Source organism: Monodon monoceros, unplaced genomic scaffold (assembly GCF_005190385.1).
Source record: "Monodon monoceros isolate NGI ecotype Baffin Bay Population unplaced genomic scaffold, NGI_Narwhal_1 Super_Scaffold_9, whole genome shotgun sequence".
Lineage (NCBI taxonomy): Eukaryota > Metazoa > Chordata > Mammalia > Artiodactyla > Monodontidae > Monodon > Monodon monoceros.
Window position 1 is genome coordinate 6,632,945 of NW_021703786.1, and position 22,846 is coordinate 6,655,790.

At 52.7% G+C, this 22,846-nt stretch overlaps 1 protein-coding gene across 3 annotated transcripts in view; it reads left to right on the forward strand.

Annotated features, from left to right (window-relative positions):
* The window catches only part of MSI2 (musashi RNA binding protein 2), a 388,273-nt gene that overhangs the window by 305,152 nt on the left and 60,275 nt on the right, over positions 1 to 22,846 (forward strand). For all 3 annotated transcript variants that reach the window (XM_029211534.1, XM_029211535.1, XM_029211536.1), the window contains exon 8: positions 8,094 to 8,176. In XM_029211534.1, coding sequence (XP_029067367.1) covers positions 8,094 to 8,176 — 83 coding nt within the window. The remainder of the gene's footprint in view (positions 1 to 8,093; positions 8,177 to 22,846) is intronic.

Genomic DNA, 22,846 nt, shown 5'->3' on the forward strand with positions numbered 1-22,846 from the left:
GCACCCTGAAGGGCACGTGGCAGGGAGGAAAGGCCAGGTCAGAAAGGACCCCCCCCCCCCCCCCGCCCACAAAGAGGCAGCTTGCTGGCTCCAGGTCAGGGAGGAAGAAGGGTATGGAGCAGAGAGAGGACTGTGCTGAGAAGGGATGTCTGCAGACCATCCAATCCATCACCGGCTCATTTGCCAGCCACGAGGGAGGGTGGTAGCAAGCGTCTGCCTCTGATGGCCTCCTGGCCCACACACCTTTGTTCCCACCAGCCCTGAGGCTGAGTTCTGTGTCCATCGCGGGTCAGTGTGCCTGTCCCTGTTCTTTGTTCTTTATGAGGCCAGGGACGTGAGTGCTTCTCTGTTTATCCCTCCAGGGCGGCTGACCCATTAGAGAGCCAGTTTGCTGCAAGAGGTGTCTACTAGCATCTTGTTTGATGACCCACCCCGTTTTCTGGCAGCTCCATGGTTGGGGTCTGGAAACGTTCAGAGGAGTCCCTACCCTGTGCCCATCCTTGGCTAGACTAGCTTAGGTGATGCTCTGGTTGTTTTTCTTTATAAAATTCATCTTTGTGGTGTCACTGTGAAAACCCTCGGCGTCCCCTGAGTTGCCTTTATGTAGAAGGGCTCAGCTACACACGCCCAGGAGTGAACACTCAGCTGGACCGGACAGCACGTCTCTCCCCCACTCTCCTGGCCCTCCTGCTGGGTCATCAGGCTGAGGGGCTGTCCCCCGGTTTGTAGAGGGTCGCTCAGAGCAAGGTGATGGGGTGGGGTTCCAGAGCCAGGTTGTGGGACACGTTTAGAATCCAGCATATACTGGATTTAGAGTAACCCGCCTTTATATGAAGAAAGGGGGCTGGGGTGGAACGAACATAGGCTCCCCCCTCCCCTGCTGCCCGGGCCTCAGTTCTTCAGTTTGTAAAGTGGGAACAATCATCCTACTTGGCGAGGGTCGGGTGTAAAGACTGAGTTAAAGAAGGCTGATCAACACATGCGGTAAGCTTCCTCCTTTTATAATTATTATTAGAATGTGGGCTGATAATAAATAACCACCTTTAGGATACCAGACAGTAGATATGACTGAAGGAATCCCATCCCTGGCTTGGTGGGAAATGACATGCTTATGTGATCGAAATCCACATTAGCGTTTGGGTGTAAGAACAGGCACAGCCAGGACTGGTCACGCCTCCTGCCCAGTACTTGACATCTGAAGATGCTCAGAAAAGTAATGGCAGCTCAGACTGGACTTGACTGATGTCCAGGTAACAAGCAGTGAGTATCCCAAAATGGGGATCCGTCATTAGAAACATGTCCGTCCTTTTGGAAAGGCAGCTCGTTTTTTTCTTGGAACAGATCAGTCTTCTGAGTTACACTTTTTTAAGGACAAACCCAGGGACATGTGAAGCCATCCCATCCCGCCATGTAGGGGGGCCCTCAGACCCCATCCAGGGCTCCAGGAAAACCCTTCCAAGGAGATGAAACCGATTTGCCAAACCTGCTGTAGCCCATGGAAGTGGCCCTGACATGTTCTGAGTTGGGGATGGAGGCCAGCCCAAGATGAAGTGTCACTAACGGACACACAGCTACTGGGGGTTGACTCCGTGCTGAAACCCACAGACCACCATGCTCGTGGCCCAGGTCTCACCTTCCCAGGACTGTGGGGCCTCCAATCCATCTTTGAACACTTACTGATCCAGGGAAGGCCCTGATTGATGACCTTCTCCAGAAAAGCAGGGTGGGGTCGTGAAAGGAGCCGAGTATGACTCCTGGTTCAACTCCTGCTCTGGCTTAGTGTCCACACGCCTGCATGGACGAGGCGTTTAGCTGTGCAGTTGAGCGAAATGACGACACAGGAGCCTGCCCTGCCTCTCTCAGGGTTGCCTTGGGGACCAGGGAGGATGATGTAGGGGAAGCATTTTGAAACCAGAAAGTGCTCCCCACGCCCAGACCCAAGGGATTCCTATTTACTCTGGAAGCAGCCTAGGGATGCTGCCGCTTCCCCCAACACTGGGTTATTAGCAAGAGAGGGAGGTTTCCTGGGTTATAAATACCCTTGCGTACGCATACCTTAAATTCCTCATGGGATACTCAGAATAAATCTGACAGTCTGGGTTTTTTTCTCTCTCATTTTCTTCCCCACTAACCAAGTGTGTTAACTCCTGACTTGCATTGGTTTTCACTGAAGATACGTTAGGCACTGTGTGACTGCCTGTTAGTGTCCGTTGACCTATATGATAAGAGACGAAAATTATATTTGAGGCTGGGGGGGGGGGGCCGTTCCCATCTTTCCCTCCCTGACCTAAAAAAGAATTCTCTGTAAGTTAACTGCTGGGTGTTTCTCAGTGATTGCCTTTGGAGCGGGTCATTTTAAGTTTGAGGTATCTTGTTTTCAGACTTCTCCTGCTCTGTGTGTGTGGTTTTTCATAGCTTTGAATTGTTCATAGATGAATATTCAGTTTAGTTTATTTGAATAAAAGAGGGAAAAAAGGTTTGTTAAATGCTTGTCTCTTACGTTACTTGTTAGTGTCCGATAATAGCTTCATTCAGGGGAATGCTGTCGAATTTCATTTTGAAATGCTGGCTGGCAACCGCTACCCTATTTATATCCGTTTTGAAATCCCTTTTTGTTTGGGGTTAACCTTCCCACCACCTTCTTCGTCCCAGTTTTGTTGACTCCTGGGGCCCCTCAGAAGCTCAGTTGCAGTTCAGGTGGGGACTTTGTGAGAGGCCAGACAGGTGACATTTTGCTGATGACAAGTTGAGAGGGTTTCTAGCCTGTTGTCCCCCAAGTTTTGGCCCTTTGACACTCCCCCTCCCCCCCCCCCCCCGTTTACAGCCCCTAGGGCTCCTCTCCGTACTGGATGGCGGCTCGCGACTTTAAATGCCTAGGGAGGTGTTTTCTGGCTCTGGGGTGGCACCTCCTTAGGACCAAGGGAGATGAGACACTGGGCAGGGGTGTTCACAGGGGCACCCCAAAGGGACCTCGTGGAGCTGGAGGCCCCGTAGACACTGCATCAAAGTCCTTGCCTTGGTGGGGACAAGAGCAGAACCCCACCCCACCCCCCCCCACGCACCACACCCGGTTCTGCCTGCGTCTGTGAGGCCCAGAGAGGTGAAGGGGCGCTCCTAAGGCTCGCAGCTCATTACCTGGTCCTCGCTTTTGAGCGAGGATAACTGCGTGTTTCTTCCACCTGGCTGCTATGCTTCTTCTTGACGGGCTTTCGTGAGGCTCCATTTCTGATTCTCTGCGAGGCTCTTTTGGAAAAAAATGAGAAGGAAATAAATCAGTCCTTCCCGCTCCTTCTCAGGAATACTCGATCTCCGAGCCTCATGTAGGATCTGTACATTCGGCAGATTGTTCAAAAGACTGATGCCTTGAAAACATTATGCGTGGTGAAATAAGCCAGACACAAAAAGACAGACTGTATGATTCCAAGTACACAAAGTACCTAGAATAGGCGAATTCATAGAGACGGAGGGTAGAATAGCTACTGGGGGCTGAGAGAGGGAGGAAGGGAGAGTTATTGCTTACAGGGTACAGAGTTCGAGTCTGGGATGGTGAAAAGTTCTGGAGATGGATAGTGGCGATGGTTGCACAGCATCATGAATGTACTTCATACCGCTGACCTGTACACTTAAGAATGGTTAAAGTGGTAAGTTTTATGTTACGTATATTTTACCCAATAAAAAATTAATTTCAAAAATGAAAAAGACTTTGATGCCGAAAAAGGATTTTTCCCGCCCTCTACCGCATCCCTCCCAGATTTCTGACTTCCTTGTTCTGCCCTTCATTCCTCAGTTTAATTGACTTTTTTTTGGGGGGGGGGGTGTTCGCCACTGAGTTGCTAATTCATTGTAAATGATAATTCATCTGATTATACGTTCAGGAATAACATTTATTGATAGTTAAGTGTTTCATTGCTTCTTTGCTTTCTCCAAAGGGAATGAACAAATATTTTAGACATAATCAAGTTTGTTTTCTCTATTTGGGCTCAACAGACAGGGCTGTTGAAACGATATAGATCTTTAAAATACTGCAAATGAGTCTTGACATCGCTGAATTGTGATGCATCCATGGTACATAGGCTTCAAATCCAGGCTCTCTCCTTTGATCAGAAAAATCATTTTTGTGATACTCGAATTTTGAGTTCTGTGGGATTGGGGAAGGGACCAGCAGGGAGTCGGGATCTGAAGTGACCGCCGCGAGTCCTGCCCCCTCCCTTCCCAGCGCAACAGTCTGCATTTTAATTCCTGTCTGCCAGCTCTGCCACATCTCTTCCCATCTCTGAGCAGTGGCAGGGAATGGGAAATTGGGGCAACAGTGAGTCCTGAGTGGTGTTGGGCCTGGAGTTTAGATAGTTATTGCACGGTGGACCAGGGAGGAGTGGGCTACAGCAGGAAAGCAGCTTGCTTGGCGGGGGAACTCAACCCGTGGCCTCCAGGTAACTAGACTTACCTGGGTGCTATTGCAGGTCAAGTACGTGCTCAGCAGCTAGGTGACATTCAACCACCGTTCTCCGGCTCCTGGAGGGGTGCCCTTGACTGGAACTGACTCATGCTCTTTCCTGGTGGCACGGATGGGTCTGCCTCATTCGTCCACACTCTTCCTGCCTTCCATCCAAAGCGCGTTTTTGGTCTGGCTGGAGCGATCTGGTGGGACCTGCCCACCTGTGTGGAGGCTGCCGTAACCTGCAACCTTGCTGTCTTAGTTTGCAGTGGCTGCCATAACAAATTACCACCAACTGAGTGGCTTAATGCAACAGAAATTTATTCTCTCACAGTTCTGGAGACCAGAAGTCTGAAATCAAGCTGTCAGCAGGGCCAGGCTACCTCTGCAGGTTCTAGGGGACAGCCGTTCCTCTTCCAGCTCCTGGGGGCTCCCGGCATTCCTTGGCTTGTGGCTGCATCGCTCCAAACTCTGCCTCTGTCTTCACGTGGATGTCTTCCCTCTATGTCTCACTTCTACCTCTCCTCTCTCTTTTAAGAACACCTGCCATTGGGTGGCAGGCCCACCCTAAATCCACAATGAATCTCTTCTTGAGATTCTGAACTTAACTACGTTTGCAAAAACCTTTTTTCCCGATAACGTCACATTCATAGGTTCTAGGGGTTAGGACATGGACATACCTTTTTGGGGGCCACTGTTCAGCCCATTGCATTCACCGTAATTAGCAGTGGGGTTCTCTCCCTACCTAAGAACTGGCCCATCCTGGCTCGTTTAGGGGTTTGCATGTTGCCTCAGTCTGAGTTCAGGCCAGAGGGGCAACTTCAGGCACAAAGGAGACCCAGATTTACCCAGAGGCTAGACGTGAGGGTCGAGAGGGAGGGGTGAGGTCTGCACAGGAGAGATGCTCCTCTTGAGGGGGAACCTCTGACCTGTGCCTTTTAGAGAGCGAATTGCTTGAGAAGAGGGATGTTGCCTTGTTGATCTCGGGGTCCTCCACGATGCCTGGCACAGGTGGTAGCCGGTTTATGCCCAGAGAAGGGCTGAATCAGTCTTGAGGGGGAGGCAGTAACACCAATTAGCAAGATGCTCAGGCCCTAGAGAAGCAGAAATGACTCGTTCTGTCATTCTCAGCCACCAGCTGCTGTGTGTTAGGGGCTCTGTGCCTCCTGGGGACCCAGAGAGAATGAGGCCCCAGCCCAGCCGTTGTCCTTGAAGCCAGTGCGAGCAGATTCCTGCATCCTGTGCTCTGCCACCTCACCTTCCCTTTTGAGGGAGGACCTTTTGAAGGCATTGCATCTCAATCCCTCCTACTAGGATCTGGGCTCTAGAAGGGTGGCCAGAAAGGGGATTAACCAAAACAATGCCAGTCCCCTTCCGTGTGCTGCAAGGGTTCCAGCCTGGGTGAGAGTTTAACCGATGGTTTTCAGGCCCCTTTGAAGGGGGGGCTTCAGGAGCCAACACAGCAAAGCCCAAAGAGAAATCATTCGGAGACTTGCCTCTGGGTGTGGTCTCGTCCCATTCTGCACATAACACACGGGACCAAGGGCCAAACAGAAGGTCGGCGTTGTAGCTCTCTCTGCAGGGACCTGGCTTAGAGGGTGTGTACAAACCTAGTGAAAGGTTTCCTGTTGGGCCTCATTTTAAACAGAATATCATTGTGTCCAAAGACCCAGCTTGTCCAGGACCAAACTGGGAGAAACTTGCCAACTTTGACCCTGTGCCGTGAACGCTTGTGTGTGCCCCTCACGACGGGTCTGACCTCCAGCCTTACGTGTCTGTAGTGGGCTGGGCATGGGCTGTGTAGGCTGGGAATACCAACCTGGTATTTGGTGTGTGGTAATAAATTACATATCATCATAAGGATCGTGATTGCCGATTCTGTGGTCATCCTAGCCCTCTGTTTTACTGGAAATTGTTTGAGAGCAGGGAGTGGCCTTTTCCATTCCTTTCCCGAGGAATCTTCTAGATCCTGCAGGAGCTGTAATATAGGTTTGCAGTGCCCTCAGCTCCCTGTTCCCTGCTGTTCCTTAGAAGGTGGGGGTGGTAGAATTGGAGGTTGGAGAAAAGAGGGTCTTGAGAGATTCTCTCCCCACCTGGGATTTCTGGGGCCCAGAATAGACACAAAAGCTTAAAAAGGGAGCATCTGTATTTGTATTCATTGACAGGAAGCACTAATTATCATATACAAAACGAGCCGTTCTGATTTTTGTGTTCCTGGTTGGTGTGCCCAGACTTGCGTTCGGTCAGGCTCATATCTTTGCGGAAGACAGTATCTTGGTCAGTGGAGCTGCTATTACAAAGTACCATAGACTGGGAGGCTTACAAACAACAGAAATTTATTTCTCACAGTTCTGGAGGCTTGAAGTCCAAGATCAGGGTGCCAGCATGGTCAGGTTTTTGGTGAAGGCCCTCTTCCTGGTTTACAAACAGCTGTCTTACTGTATCCTCCTATGGCAGAGGGCGGAGAAAGCAGGCCCTCTCATGTCTTGTATAAGGGCACTAATCCCACTCATGAGGCCTCCGCCCTCATGACCTAAATGTCCCCCCAAAGGCCCACCTCCTAACACCCTCACGTTAGCGTAGGATTTCAATATATGAATTTGAGGGAACACAAACATTCAGTCCATAGCAGAGATTTGGGTTGTGACCTGAGGGGGGACCCAGAGTCCAGTCTCAAACCTTGAGGCTCGGGGGAAGGGGCTTCCCAGGGTGACACATAAGTTCGATGCAAAGTCAGAACTGGAGCCCAGGTCTGCTGCCTCCCCCTCAGGGCGTCTGTGCTCCTGCATGTGTTCACTGCAGCTGCGTTTCATCCTGTTTCATCCGAGGCAGGGTGCCATCCTGTGAGTGGGTCTGTGTGTCAAAGCGGTGCTTACCGAGTGGGGTCACAGATGGGGCAGCCTGCTGGAACCCAGTCGGGGGCGGGAGGAGAAGAAAGCGAGGGGCAGGAGGGTAGCGAGAGGCACTCAGGATGTTGAGCAGCGGGCGCCTGCCAAAATTCTTCAGTGCAGCTTGCCTAGCAAAGCCTGTCTCCAGCCGAGTAAATACAGTGCATAGCTGACAGGCTGACAGCAGGCATCAAACAGTCTTAAACTGCCCCAAATCCGCAGCGCTTTTGAAGCAGCAGTAGAAAAAGGATGCCTACCCAGAACAGAGGCCTGAAACTTTTAATAGTTTCTTCCAGGCCTCAGGATGTCCTGATGAGGTATTAGAGGAAGTAATTCAGGAAGAAAAGGACAAATAACCGCCTCCGTCTGGAGGCCGACCCAAGGGCTGGCCATTCAATCAGGAAGGGGCAAGTGTGGCCCCGCGGTGATCCGCCATGGTCGTCCCCCACCCGCCTGCCTCCTGCCATGAGCCGCAGGCTCTGACCCTTGTAAATAACAGACAAGTAAATTTCTTGTTTGCTTCCGGGCAAATGTAAACCACATGTGCCCGCCGCCTGGGGGACGAAATCATTAACTTTTCCTCACTGTTGGAAGGGTGCTCTGTACAAATTGGAAATCGTTTCCTCAAGCTGGAGGCCCTTCCCAGGGATCCATCTGCCCTCATCCCAGGAACCTGTCACCACCACAGGACATCAAAGAAAGACGTGCGGGCCAAAGGGAACTGAACTCACCTCTCCTCTCTGTCTTTTTCCCCCTCCTTTTTCCTTTAGGGTTTGGCTTTGTCACTTTTGAGAATGAAGACGTTGTGGAGAAAGTCTGTGAGATTCATTTCCATGAAATCAATAATAAAATGGTAAGTTGGTAGGGGTTGTGCTGAAATGTGATGCTTCCCTTCCCCCCTATACACCCTTTGTCCTGCAGACTGCTGCAGCTGGGTCATGCTAGAAGGTGGGCAGGGTGGGCCTAGGGACCAGACTAACAGTTTAGCTCTGTGAATGGCAGGAGTTGACAAGCTTTTTCTGTAAAGGGCCAAATAGGATATATTTTCAGCTTTGCCGGCCATACAACTGACTGTCCAGCTACAGAACATGCACGCACAATATATACATGAATAAGCAGGGCTGTGTTTCAATAAAGCTTTGTTTAGGGACACTGAAACTGAAATCTCATGTAATTTTCACATGTCACAAATTTTTGATTGATTGCCATTTAAAAATGTAAAAAATCATTCCTAACTCTTGGGCTCTACAAAAGGGGGAGCGGGGGGCAGTTTGACCTGCAGGTTGTAATTTGCTGACCCCTGGCTTAGGGTATGCATTTGCTGTTTAGATTGGCTTTTGAGGGCGTCTGTCTTATATATGAAGTTTTATCTTCATGTGTAAGAGTCTCTCTCTCTCTTTGGGCCCTGCTGGGTAATTAACGTTCTTCCCTTCCGACCAGCTAGATAGTTTTACCCTCATGATTAGCCGCTTTGGCCTCCTTTTGGCCCTTTAAAGTCCTTTTCCCGGCAGGGCACCCTCAACAGGGAGGGGGGGGTTGGATCATTGAAGTTTGGTGGTGGGGGGGTGGGCAGCAGGCCTACCAGAGGAATGGCCACCAGAGGGCGCCATACCACGTGCAGCTCATGCAGGCCGACTTGAGGTCTCAAACTCCCTTCTTCAAATTTAGTAGGTGGGTGAGAAACCCTTTCCTTGTTGGTTCCAGAAAAAATGGGAGCTCAGCAGGTGTTTCTGGAGCCATAAGCAGATCCTTGAGAGCCAAAACATTTTGGTTGGCCAGCAGCACCTCCAGCCCCAAGAGAAGAGGGAGGGCAAATTTGTGTTCACTTGCAGCTGTAACTTTGATATTTTCTTCCTTTAGTCAAAACATTCCTTTGCTTCTGAAACATGCATTCAGATACACGTTGTATATTGGTCTGATATGTGTTCACTGACTTTAAATTAAATAATAGAGCTTTTAGCATGGATAAGATCAAAGCAATCTGCCTAGTATGTGGTGCTACAGGCCTGATTCGATATTTGACTTGCTAATTTTTTCCCAGGGCACTGCAATGATAATATTGTTCGTATTGTTCCTAGCCATTATCTTCATCTGAAACGAAAATACGATTTCTTTGCGTTCTGTGGTATGGAGGCGTCAGCTCAGGCATTGAAATGGTACAGGGGAGATAAGTGTGTAGGAATAACCCAGGTCTAGAGAGACAGGAGGCTTAAAGGGAAACCTGCTTCCAGTGCCCGGAGACCTTGTCTCTCCTAGCCAGGCCAGCTATTGACGGACTCCACTGAGGGCTGCCGGGGCAGCCCAGGGCGCTGGCAGCCTCCATGCCTGTCCTGGCAGGACTTAACGTCATGGTTCATCGGGAAAGCCCGGTGTAGACTGGCGAGAGGCCTCGCTGTGCTGCCACAGATGCATATGTGCGGCCCTTCACCGTTGACTGGCTTGGCAACTAGCCTGAGACACAAAGTGGGAAAGGGCTTTCTTCTCCCCACTGTTCCCGTGGGGAAACAGAGGCCCAGGAGATATGCCCCAGGGCCACCCAGATAGTGAAGGAGCACAGGCCTTGAGGTACTGGCTGCCTGGTGAACTGTACAGACGATTGTTTGAGCTTGGAAGTGGGGAGGCGAATCCCCAGATGACGTGGGGGACAATCAGAAGGTAAGAGTTCCAGCCCCAGAAAGGTAACCGGTGGGCTGGCCTGAAGCCAGAGAGGTTTGCAGCCATTGTCCCCAATCTTTCACACTTGTCACCTTCTTTTCCACTCAGGTGGAGGCCGACTATGGCAGGTGCAGGTAGTTGTGTGCAAAGTGTGAGGTTTCTCTTTTCTTTCGAATCTGGGGCTGGTAGTTGTTCTTTAAGAGAAGAAGCCGAAATGGAAGTAGGCAAGAGGAATGTGTTGGGGGTGCAGTGGTCGGGAACACAGAAGCCTATGGAGGCGTCACTGCAGGTGCCTAGCCCACCCCCACCAGGTACAGGCCCTAAAGGGGAACTTAGAAGTACTGGGAGAGAGAAGCAGCGGGTCACTGCTGGTCACAGGGCCTGTGAAGACCACCTCGTGGGGTGGCTGGGGCCTGGAGGAGATACCACAAGCAAAAGCACAGGGTCAGGCTTGATATACGTTAGCTCTTGCCATGGTCCACATCGCCATCGATGAAAGGACTTCTCCGGCAAGCTCTCCTCCTCCGAAGGGTGGCATGTGAAGCGCATCGGTAGGGAAGCCCGAACCCTGAATTGCTTTGGATTCTGTGATACTGGTTTCTACTTCCGAGGCCCAAAGAAAAGGAAATGAATTTAAACTGTGCTGTGGGCAGAATTCAAATGAGGGATCGGAAGGACTGAGAACTCAAGACTGCCAAGCAGAGACGGGCGGTTGCGAGAATGCACGCAGGAGTGTTGCGTAAACTGGACTGTGGCTCGAGACCGTAAAGACAGCTCTCCCGGAAGCCCCGCAGTCTCTCTGTGAATTGGGCAGGAACAGAGAGCTGCGGGGACCCCCCCAACTCCATTCCCACAGAGTCCTTGGAGCTCCCATTTTCTCATATTCACAGAGAGGAGAGGTCTCACTGATGACGAGTCACAAAGATAGGACTTGAATCCAGCTCTTCTGGTTCTTAACCCAGTCCTCGTGTCCCTGGCACTCAGTAGGCCCTGTATAAATAATTGTGTGACGAATAAAGGATTGGGGGAGGGACCACGTGACAGTGAGGCACATTATCCTTCCCAAAGCCATTGCCCATCTAATTTGGTTGGTGAATCTCCTGGACATTTGTTAAAATGAGGGCCCTTCCCTGACGTCCAGGACAGCCAGCAGCAGGCACGAATGCTTCTGGCTGCAGAGGAGCGGGGAAGCCGGGACCGCAGGAACTGACACACCCCCACTGCCAGCGTAGAAGCCTGGCCTTAAGGAGGCCGCCTCCGTGGCGGTGGTGGCAGGGGGATGGGCAGAGAGCCCCACCTGGTGCTCCCACACGAGATCCTATGAATAGCCAGTATTTTTGAGAGCTAACTCCGTGCTTTGCTGAGTGTTTGCTTTATGTACGTCATTTGACTATCGCCCACATCTGATGTAGGTACCAATTATCATCCCCATTTAACTGATCAGCAAGGTGAGGCAGAGACAGGAGTTAAGCAGCTTGCTCAGAGCCACACGGCCAGCGAGTGGCAGCAGCAGGTTTCAAGCCCAGAAAGCTAAGGTCCAGAGCTCACATTGGTACCCAGTAGGCTGTTCCCTGTTCCCCAGGCTGAAAGAGACCTGAAGGGTCATCTCACTGGGCTACAGCCTTCCAAGGCCACTGACCACCCATCCCAGGCAGCCGTGCCGTGGCTTGGGTGGTTCCAAGTTCTCCTAAGAGAAGGGCAAAGGACACAGGCTCGCTCGGGGCCGGATTCCCGGCTGGGAAGAAGGGCCGAGCTTCTAAGGGATCCCTGTCGGCCACAGGCATCTCCCCCACCCCCCAGAGGCAGGTGAGCAAGGGGCACGGGGGCAGCAGGCTGCCACCGGAGCTCAGGGCCTGACCCATGAGACTCAGCCCCGTCCTCCGACCTGGCACAGTCAGAGCACAGCGCAAACATGGCTCCTTTACAGTAAACACACGGATGCGCACGCAGGGCCGCCTGGTGACCGTCCGGAGGGGGCTCCTCCCCGGACACTCAGCGAGCCGGCGCTGGTGCGGTAGTGACACATCCCTCCCGCCGCGGGCCCTGATTGAAGCAGCGGGGACACTTGCCTGATTGGCCACCAGCACAGCCTCCCAGTGCCTCCTGGCACCGCAGGGAGGCAGGTGGGAATTGACAGAGACCTGCCAGGCCCCTCAGAGGCCTGGCCCAGCCCCCATCTCCAAGGAGTCGGAGGCGACGCCCGCCTCACCGTGTGAGATCTCGGGGTACATTTAGAAAGGGGCCAGGCAGGGGCACTTGTGATCCACAGCAGGACATCGGCGGTCACCAGGCACTGTGCCAGCAGCTTACATGCACGAGGTCATTGTCCCATTGTAGAGAGGGGGACAGTAGCGCTCAGAACCGTGAAGGGACTTCCACAGCCCATGGCTCTAAGGGCAGAGCAGGGATTTGAACCTGTGTCATTCTGGCTCCAGCCCTGGGTCCTTCCCACTCTACCCTGCTGCCACCTTAGACAAACCTCATCATTGAAAAATCTGGATTGATTTGACTGGCAAATACAAGGATGAGTTTTTACTTGCTTTACATAAGGATTACTATAGAATTCCTTTAAAAAGGCCTTTTCCTTGTTCCTTTAAGGTGATCCAATTTATGAAAATTGCTAAGCTGTTGGCAAGCTCGTTAGGAATGCAGAATGTCAGGCCCCACCCCTGATGTACTGAATCAGAATCTGTGTTTTGACAAATCCGCAGTGATTTGTACGCACATTGAAGTCTGAATGCACTGGCGAGGATCACTGCTAATGAGATGACGTGGGGGGTTGGGTCACAAATCATCCATCCAGTGTCAGAAGGAAAGAACTCTTCTGAGGGGCCTAAGGCCGGAAGAGCATGGAGCCAGCTGAGCTGGCCTGGCCCGGGATCACCAGGCCAGTCTGGGACTCTTGGCACCACTGCACACTCCCTGTGTGTTCAGAGACCGGATCTCCTCCCAAGGAAGCTCTCAGTGTCGGGGCCTCCCCTCTGATTTGGGTCTCGGAGTGTTGACTGAAGGTGTGTGAGGCTCATCCAGTGGGTGATGGGCTGGATCCTTGAGTGATGGCACGTGTCCTTGTCCCCAAGTTGGGACCTGCCGGGTCATTTAGAAACACCCAGGACTTGCCCAAGCCCGAATCCCAGACCCACCACTGGTTATCTTGTGACCCAGCAAGTACCCCACCTGTCTGTACCTGTTTCCTCCTCCGAAAGATGGGACGGATGATGGCCACTGCCTTTGGCAGCTTATAGGAAGTGCTGGTTCAGTTTCTGGCCCTGGGAGGTCTTGGCCTGCTCTGTTGTCGGGTGTATAATCTGGTAGCCTTGAAGGAATAGGCCTTTCTGCAAACCTCCTTAGTAACTGCAAGTTTCCTCCATTTGGCCTAAGCCGGGCACCAGCAAATTTTTTGTAAAGGGCCAGATAGTAAGTATATTAAAGCCTCAAAGGCTCTACGTCTTTGTCACAACTGCTCGACTCTGCCGTCATAGGGCGAAAAGCAGCCACGAGTGGTGTGTAAATGGTGGGCATGGCCATGTTGAAATAAAACCTTATTTACAAAAGTAAGTGGCTACTTGACTTGGCCTATGGGCCGTGGTTTTCTACTCCTGACCTAAACTGATACAGCTCAGAGGAGGCGGTCTGCTTATCTCAATGGGCCCAAGGAAAGGCTGTCAGCCAAGTGGTCACCGAGGCTCACTACTATCGAGTCAGCATTTTACTAGTTGGTGGGGGGGACGGGGGTGGGGTGGGGCGGGGACAGCAAATAGATGGCAGGGTTTGGGGTAGCAGCCTGCGGAAAGTAGCAGCGCCTTCATTCTTAGAGGGCTCCAAGCACTGAGCAGGTGGGGAGTGAAGGAACGTTCAGCATGGAGTGCTGTCAATCCAAGAGGCCTTCCCGGCAGTGGTGCCACGAACCCCTCACTGCTGCATGCCCCACAATGCAGCCACTAATTGCTACTCATTGTGACCTTGGGCAAGTTACCTGGCTTCTGTGCTTCGGCCCTCCTCTCCGTAAGACAGGTAATGTGTCACCTACCATAGAGACTGCTGGAACTCGGACTTGTGAAGGGTTTTACCAGACCATAGCACGCTCTATCACAGTGATAAGTCTTCTTACTCTCGTTATCATCGTCACCGCTCTCACTATTCTTAGAATCATTATACTGAACAAAGACGTAATCATAAGGTAAGGCGGTCCTGGGCAGATTTCAAGTCAGTAAAATGCAGGTGTGCAGACCTGGGCAGGTCTGGGACCTGAGTCTCCAGGGCAGGAGGGGGTGAGTGTGGGTACTCCTGATGCTCTGGCCCAGGGGGCCGGGGGGCGGGGGCGGGGTCCCGCAGGAGAGGGGAAGGCACACAGCCTGCAGAGCAGAGCAGAAGGGCCCCCGCAGATGTGATTTTCTAGGTCCCAGAGAAGCTGACTCGGACACTTCCGCTTAGTCATCCTTTGGAGAGGTTACAAAAACCCCACTTCTAAGGTCAAAGCCTGGTGGGATCTCAGGCCTGCCACCTTCAGCTGGGGCACAGTTGGGGGATTAACCCCCAGAACGGGGGCTTCTGGGTGGGAGGGGGCAGGATGACGAGAGACCAGCAGAGTCCTGGGTTGGCCTCTTGGACTCGGGGCTGTGGTGCTGGGTCAGGTGGTCCGCGGAGGCCCCAGGCTGGGGTGGGTGCTGACCCCGGCAGGGTGCCCCAGTGACCCAGCATGCTTCCCCTCCCAACAGCTGCCCCTCCTCAGCCTGAGGCCTGAGAGCTCAGTTGGGCACCAGCCCAAAAGTGGGGGGCATGGAGGGGGGAGGTAATGTGGGTGGAATTAACTAGGCTTCTGCGTTCACCATCCTATTTGTAGCGTCATTCTCACTCGTAAGCTAATTTTAGCCATCCATTCTGACTCTGTTGCCATCTATAAAATGAGAACGTCAAATGTAACATTAAACAAGCAGGATGAAGGCAAAAAAAAAAAAAGGAAACGCCAGAGAGGCACCTGGTAAATGAATCTCGTGTTTACGTGGGAGAGGGAGCGGCCCTTCCCCGCCCACCCCCCCATCACGCATGCGTGCGCACCCCTCCACGCGTGCTGTTTGTGTATCAGCTGTTTGTACCAGCTCTGTTGTGCGAGCAGCGGGACCTCTGTGTTGAGGGAAGTGGGGGAAGGCAGCGGGGAGGGCTGCGGTGGTTGGGTGGTAAATGTCTGTTGCTCTTTAGGCACAAGTAATTTGGCCTGCAGGGAGGTGGCCTCCCCATTGCCTGAGCTCTGGCTCGTTTGCCCTTCATCTGTCCTCTGGTGAGGTCATTGCAGTGGGGCTGGGGAGAGCGGAGCATCCTTCTCAGTATCTCAGTGCCGAAGGCCTCTGGGCTTTTCCATGTGTGCTACCCCTGCCTCCCAGGGGGTACAGGGTCGGGAGGGGGCCTGGAGACGCCTGGAAGAGGCTGCTCTGCTCCCCTTCTCTGGGGACTTTGACTGCACTCACCTGCCCTGCCCGACTTCCCGGGGACGTGTGAGCTGATGCCCAAGCCGCCCTTTTCTTTTCTTTTCTTTTCTTTTGAATTGAGAAATGAAATTAGGCCTGGGCAGGGTCTCTGGCAAAGCCCACCACAGACTGGGATAAACACGCGGCTTGTGGCAGAATTTGGGCACCTGCTGGAGGCTGAGGTTTCTTTTCACTTTGAAGTGCCCTTGCAGGTTCCCAGAAATTCAAAAAAACAAAAAAACCAGCTGCTGCTGCCGCCATCAGCTTTTTCCCCAAATAGCGCAGCCTGGGAAGCTCCCTCAGCACGCCTTGCAGCACGATGAAAGCAGGAAGACGGGCCTATCCGGCCAGCAGGTTGGGGAGGTCAGGGAGAAAGTTAGTGGCAGCATGCCAGATCTCCCAGCCTGCGGGGGTGGCGGCCACTTTCTCCCTTCCGCTGTGCTCCCCAGGCTTTGGGATTTACGTTTTAAGCGCAGATGTGAACTAGCTTTATCACCTTGAAAGGCTCGCACCTAGGTTCCATGTGGAGGACAGTCAGGTGTGACCCAGCTAACTTTATCCAGCGCGAGCACTTATAGGATTAGCTAGTTTAATTTCTTAGCTCACTGCAGCCCTGTGGGGTGGGCATTGCTGTTACTCTGTTATACAGATGAGAAAATTGAGGCACAGGGAAGTCAGGCAGCTGGTCCCAGCTCAGAGCTGGCAGTGGAGCAGAGACAAAACCAGGGACCTTAGCCTCTAGGCTGGGCTGCAGGGCAAGGCCCCCTTGGATCTGGGCACCCCTTGGAGGCTGCGGTGACACTGGGCATGTGTCTCCGGACAGGGTTAGGGACCAGCTCCTCTCCATTCCTTGCCCAGACTCTGAGCGACATCGTGAATTCATCTGTGTCCCCACCCAGCCCTGCCTGCTGAGTAGGAGGTGCTAATGGTATTGGTTTATGACTGTTTTCACTTCGCCATCGCTGATTTTAATAAAATACTGAGCAGAGGAAACAGTGGATGAAATTAGTCCCGGAAGTGGTGGGGAAATTAATTCTGGAACTAGGATCGGGGATGGCCTTGTGGGAGGAACAACTTCTGAACGGGCCTTGGCGGGTGGATAGAGGGAGGTAGGGGAGGGCTGGCCAGAGGCCGAGAGGTGGGGACAGGGGTTTTGAATTGGAGGACCTAGGATTGAATCCTAGCTTTGTCATTATCTGGCTTTGTGACCTTGGACAAATCCTTCTTCGAAGCCTCAGTTTCCTTTTCTACTCTACCCATGGGGTGAGTCAGGCCAACTCACGGAGGAAACGGGGAGTCGATTAGTGAGGGTGTCGAGAACACTGGGCATTCTTGGAGGACTTCTGTGTGCCAGGCGCTGCGCTTTATGTGTGTTACATGTATGTGTCGTGACATATATTCTGCGTTATATAATATATGTATACACAGAGACACACACACACACGAGGATGTCGTGACTACGCCTTGCATATGGGCAGTGCTCAATACACAACATGTTCCTTCTTCTCCAGAGTAATTCTGCTGCCCAGAGAGGGGAGTCAAGATTCTATGTCCGGTGGGACTCTCAGTGCTTGTCATGAATGGGTCTGGGCCACTTATAGCAAGCGTGTGTCCTTTGAAGGTAGACGTTTCTGCTGGCCTCCTTCACTTCCCAGGCTGGCATTTCCATTTCGGTTTGCACAGTAACCCCCTCTTCCTTAGACTCCACTGGGGAGGGGGTCCCCTATCTGTGAGGACCCCTTTGCATTGGAACAAGACAACTTATCCATACAAGTGGGTCCTCTGGTGCTTGGCCGCACGCTGCTCCCTGTCTACAAGGATGGTGTCTGATGGAGATGTCTGGGGGTCCTCTCTGCATTGGCAGAGGGCACAAGAGCTGGCACTGGTGAGGCGCAGGTATGGCCAGATGGCTGGATGCCCTTTCCCGCTGGAGTCAAGGGCTGGGTCTTCCCAGGGCGGCTGCCAGGATTTCCAGGGTGTGGTTGCTGCCCCCGGCGTGATGGTGTCTCAGGCCCGGCGTTCACCCAGCTGCCGTCCTGAAACTCTGAGTGATGGTGGGAGAAGGGCCCTCATCTTCGTTTGCACGTTCTCTAGCGCATGCTGTAGCCGCCGTGCTCTTGAGGCCGGCTCTGGGCACCATGCGCGGAGCGGGACAGTAGACTCAGTTCCTTCCCAAGGAGCTTGTCTAGGCTTTGTCCTGCTCTGCAGGATCCTTGAGGGCAAGAGCCCCGTGAAGGGTCCACCCTCCTGGAGTCTCCAGAAAGGCTTGTGACTAGCAGAGAGGGCAAGAGAGAGCAGCGGGCAGGAGGAAGAAGGGCTGTGATGGGGGATACCACAGTGGGCGGCTGTGTGTGGTTTCTGGGGTGCAGCTCACCCCGCCTGCCTCACTAGAGAGTCTGGGGAGCTGCTGGCTTGGGGCAGGACCCCAGAATCTTTATACCTGAGTGTCATCGCCCTTCCGCTCAGAGCCTGGGGGCTGCAGGAGATGGTCAGCTTGGGGCTTCAGAGAGGCAGTACTGGCCTGGAGCCCACCGGGGCCTGGCTGGGGAGGGGGTGCAGCTTGAGTCAGAGGAGATGCCGGTGGTCAGGTGTCTGTGTCTTTTGGGAAGCTCCCCAGAAGGATGGTGCCCACAGCAGAAGCCACAAGCCATCCCCCCCCCGCCCCCAAGCGCTCGCCCGCCCCGAGAGGCCTGACCTACAGCTGTCCCCTCCCCTCCTGCCAGCCACATGGTCCAGGTTGATCTCTTTGAGATCTATTTTATCCTTTGAAGTAGGCCCCTCTCTCCCTAGAGGAGTAAATGGTTCTAACGTGACCTGTTTGGGGCAAGAAGTGAAGCTGCAAATGCTGGCTTCTTCAGGCCACACAGATCTCCCTTGTCCTTGGTGGTAAATCAAGGCCACGGCTGCGGGGATTGGGTTTCCCCAGACTGAGGCCGGGCCAGGCTTCCCTCCTGGCCCTGGGGCACGTGCTGACCAGGGCCGTTTGTGTAGAGACCAAGGAAGAACAAAAGCCTTTTCACTTCCCAGACTGTGGCATCCTTCTCCGACTGCCAGCCTCTTCCAAAAGGTGCCCGGCAGGGAGCTTGCCTGAGCAAGGGCTGCGGGCCAGCTGGGCAACAGCGGCCACTCAGAGTAGCTGCAGGGAAGCTGTCGCCGCTGAAGCCCCAGCGTCTTCTCCAAAGCCAATGCCAAGCATCGCCCCCCTAGAGAGGCGGTGGCACGGGGCCCCCCGCCTTGGTTGGGCCGTGACACCAGGCGGACCTGGGTTCAAACCCAGCCCCACCAGACATAGACTGGTTCTGAAGCCACAGGCACCGTGTATGATGTCCGTGGGCCTCAGCTTCCTGTTCTACAAGGTGGGCATACTGCTATGAAAGGGATCATTGGGTGAACTGGAGTACAGTATTTTATAGATGCTAAATGTCCTGAGGTTGCTAACTGTACCGTGCTCATGTAAGAAAATGTCTTTATGTTTCGGAAACGCAAACCGTAATGTAGGCAGCCTCCTCTCGGATGGTTCAGGGGAAAATACGTGGTTATAGACAGAGACAAAGAGCGTGCAAATGATAAAGCAGAAGCCACCAAATGTTCACAACAGGTGACTCTGATAAGGGGTGTGCAGTGTCCTTTGTGCTGTCCTCTTGAAGTTCTTTCTAAATATAAAGTTAGAAGCAGACCTCCTCACTGAGTTGCTTTGGACCCAGGTGGGCGGAGGCACCCCACACCAACGAGCATCCTGCACAGAGGGTTAGGGACCACACGTCACCCTCACAGTAGCCTCCGATTCACCCTCTGGAGGGACAGCTGGGCTGTCATTGAAGAGGGTTCAGCCCGGTCATCCTTCTGAGCCCATCACTGCGTGGGCTACAGGGAAGCCACACCCTCTCCTCCAAGGCCAGTTTGCCAAGCAAAGCAGCATATTTGGAGGTTGGAATTTTAAAGCAAATCCATCTAGCTTTGGGGGGGTTGGCATGTCTTGGCATTTGGACCCCGGTGTGGGGTTACTTTGTGGCTTTGCCAGCCGTGAAGCTTGAAAATGGAGGCCTCATCTTCCTGGTGTGAGCAGTTGGTCACAAGTGGCCTCTGGCGCTTCTTACGAGCACAGATCCCAATGGAACTCCCACTCCGCCTCCTGCCCCTCCACCCAGATGACTTTCTCCAGCTGTCATTTGAAACAGTGTTGATGGCAGCCGTGGTGAGAAGCTGCAGAGGCGGGGTCTGAGCTGTTGATGGAGGAGACCTGAGACCCAAGCCTCGGAGATGTTTCTCCCTCAGACTCTGCCCCCACCAGGGCTGCCTGAGAGTGTGCACTTTGGGTGTGGGTGTTGGGGAGCATTTACCGTAAATGAGGGGGTCTAACCATAAAAGGGACGGTGCTGAAAGAGCTGGAGCAGCAGATCAGGTCACCAGGAGAACCACTCCTATTTTGCTTCTATTTACCTGGGGAGCCAGATGAGTGTCTCTGGGGCTGCCCTGGGAAGGGAGCCTCAGTGCCCTGCCTTGCGCCCCATGGTGAAGGCAGCCCCCAGCAAGCCCGTCACCAAGGGTCCCGCTGTCCTGTCTGCTCACTGCTCTCCATTGATCTCGTGCGATAGTCTCCAAAGATGGCCCCTATGGCCTAGGCCTCCCAGCATTCATGTCCTTGAGAGTGTCCCCCTCCTACACCAAATCCAGGCCGGCCCAGTGTAACCAGTAGAAGGTGATGGAAGAAACAGTGTGACTCCCAAGGCTGAGATAAGAAGCTGGGTGGCTTCAGCCTCGGTCCCTTGGGATGCTCATGCTTGGGACACTCCCTCTTGGGACTCAGCCACCATGCTGGGAGAAGACCGAGTGCCACGGAGAAGCCACGATGAACGGTCTTAGCCAAAGCAGCGTCTGCTGCCCGCCGTGGGAGGGAAGAAGGCATCTTGGCTGTCCTCCGAGGCAGGCTTCCTCTGGCTCCAGCCCCAGCCACCATCTGACCACAGCTACATGAGTGACCACAAGCAAGAGCCCCGCTGGGCCCACTCCGCACTCAGAGCCACCAGGAAGCATGATAAATTATTGCTCAGAGCCACCAAGTGTGGGGGAGTTTGTTGCACAGCAATAGAAAACTGGGACAGCGTGTGGCCGGATGACCAAGTGCGTGGAGCTGCGGAGATGGACTGGTTCCCCGAGTTCTGGCTCTGACTGTAACTCTGGTGCTCCTTCCAAGTTCTCTGGTTTGGCCAGGGCCCAGTGGGAGGAGAGCGGGGATGGGGGTGACTCAAACGCAGGCTCACTCAAGAGGTACCAGAGGCTGACGGGCCCAGAAGTGACAAGGGACAGGTTGACAGATGAATATTTGCCTTAATGTTAGGAAAACAGGGCAGTCAAGACCTGTTCTTTTCATAGACTGATGGCCCTTGGATGGGGCCCTGCCTTGTGTGTCTCCGCACCCCCGCTGCCTAGCGCTCGCTGGGCCCGTCGCGTTCCTCAGCACCGTGGCATCAAGTAGACCGGGTCTCCCTGAAGGAGCATGTAGGTCAATCCATGCTCTGTATGGAACCTCACTGAGGGACCAGGAAGTAGAGGCAGACCCTGATCCCTGCCCTGAGAACTCACAGTCCGATGGGCGAAGGACAGAGTCTCATCGTCAGCAAGCCTCAGGCCCACTGCAAGGACTCAGGATCCAGGGAGAGAAAAGCTATACCTCTTCTCCCTTTTGTGTGTTTTCTTCATACGAGATCATCAAAGGTAGTGAGGGCTGGGGGCAGGCCTCCTGGTCCTGGGAAATCTTTCGAGAAGCCTTCCGTGCCAGCCAGGCCAGGCCAGGCACCCTAGTGCGACTGCTGCCTTTGCCTGTCACTCAAGTGCCCGGGACGTGCAGGGTCCCCCAGAGAGAGCGCGTGCCACGGCCCCTGGCCTCCGGGAGCGCTCACCATCGACACGGCGAGGGGTTGACAGAACCCACACAGCCGGTGCCGCCCGAAACATCGCTAGCCCAGACAGAGCAGAATTCAACAGAGCTGCCAGCCCTGTTCTGTGAGAGGAAGAGGAGGTGGGTTTGTTTAAAATACTCCCATTACAGTCAGTTAACCTTTATGTTTCCTAAATGAAAATTGTATAAACCTGAAAATTTCGTTGATCAGGTTGCCTAGGAACAGGCAGCAGGTTTTCATAAGACAATGCAGTAGATTGTCACCGATAGGGCTATTAGGAAGTGAGCTGGTTAGCGTATTATTCCAGATCCCGGTGTTGGCGTTAGGTAATTATCTGTCTGCCTCTGCAGAGCACACCCATCTCCCCAGGCTCAGGCAGCCTCTTGCAAATGAGGCTTCTCAGCCTGCTTCTGAGTCGCAGGGGTGGGATCTGGAGTCCAGGAGCACAATGTCAGCTCTGGGCTTATGAGAGAAATCGAAAAGACCCAATTCTGATGAATTTATTTCTTGAGAATCACCCCACCTCGCTTGCGACAGTAATGCTCGAAGCGAAAAAATTGGAGGAATAAACAACAACAGTAGAACGCATAATGGAAGTAAAGAAGAAACTAAGACAACTTTGGCGTAATTTTTTAGTACTTTTCCCCTATATGATATATACACTTGTTTATTTTCCAAAGGCACTGTAATTTGCTTTTGTCCCCACCTCTTGCAGTTAGGGTGACCAGCCGCCCTGGTTTGCCTGGGACTGAGGGTTTCCCAATACCCGTGTATGTTATTATCAGCCTGCTTCTCCGTAGCTGCGTAGCTTTCAATCAGCTTGGATGAACCAAACTCGGCCTAACTCCCTGTTCTTGGACATTTAGGATATTTCCTTTTTTAAAAAAAAAATTATAATTAATGCTCGTGGTGAATAGCCTCATCCCTGCAGGATAAATCCCTGTAAGTAGGGTTTCTTGGTTGCAGGAAGTGTATACATTTATGGCTTTTGCTGTTTCAAAAAGCACACATTTGGGGATGTATGCTTCCTTATGAGCCATTTTTGAATTGCCTGTTCGAGTCCTTTACCCATTTCTCTGTGGAGATGCTCATCTCTTTCCTTTTACTCTATAAAAACTCTTCGTATTAAACATATCAGTCATGACTATTGAACCATTTTGTCCATTTTTTTAAAGCATGCGTGGTGATCATTCTTTAAAGAGCAGCAGTAAATACTTATTATCCGGCGTCTTTGAAGAAAGAGGAGTTAATATTTTAGGTAATTAAAGCTTCCTCCTAGCCTTAAGCACTAAAATACCTTTTAATTGAAGCATTTGGAATGAGAATATCTCCATAATGGATAACCCGTGTAGGTCCTTTTTAAAACAAAGTACACTGCACAAAATTTAACTTTTTCTTCATCTCTCAGACATACCATGAGCAATAGTGATTTAATGTGTGATCGTGACCCTCAGCAGCTGTGGAGCTATGTGAAGTTTTGGCTTCTATACTATATGGCCCCAG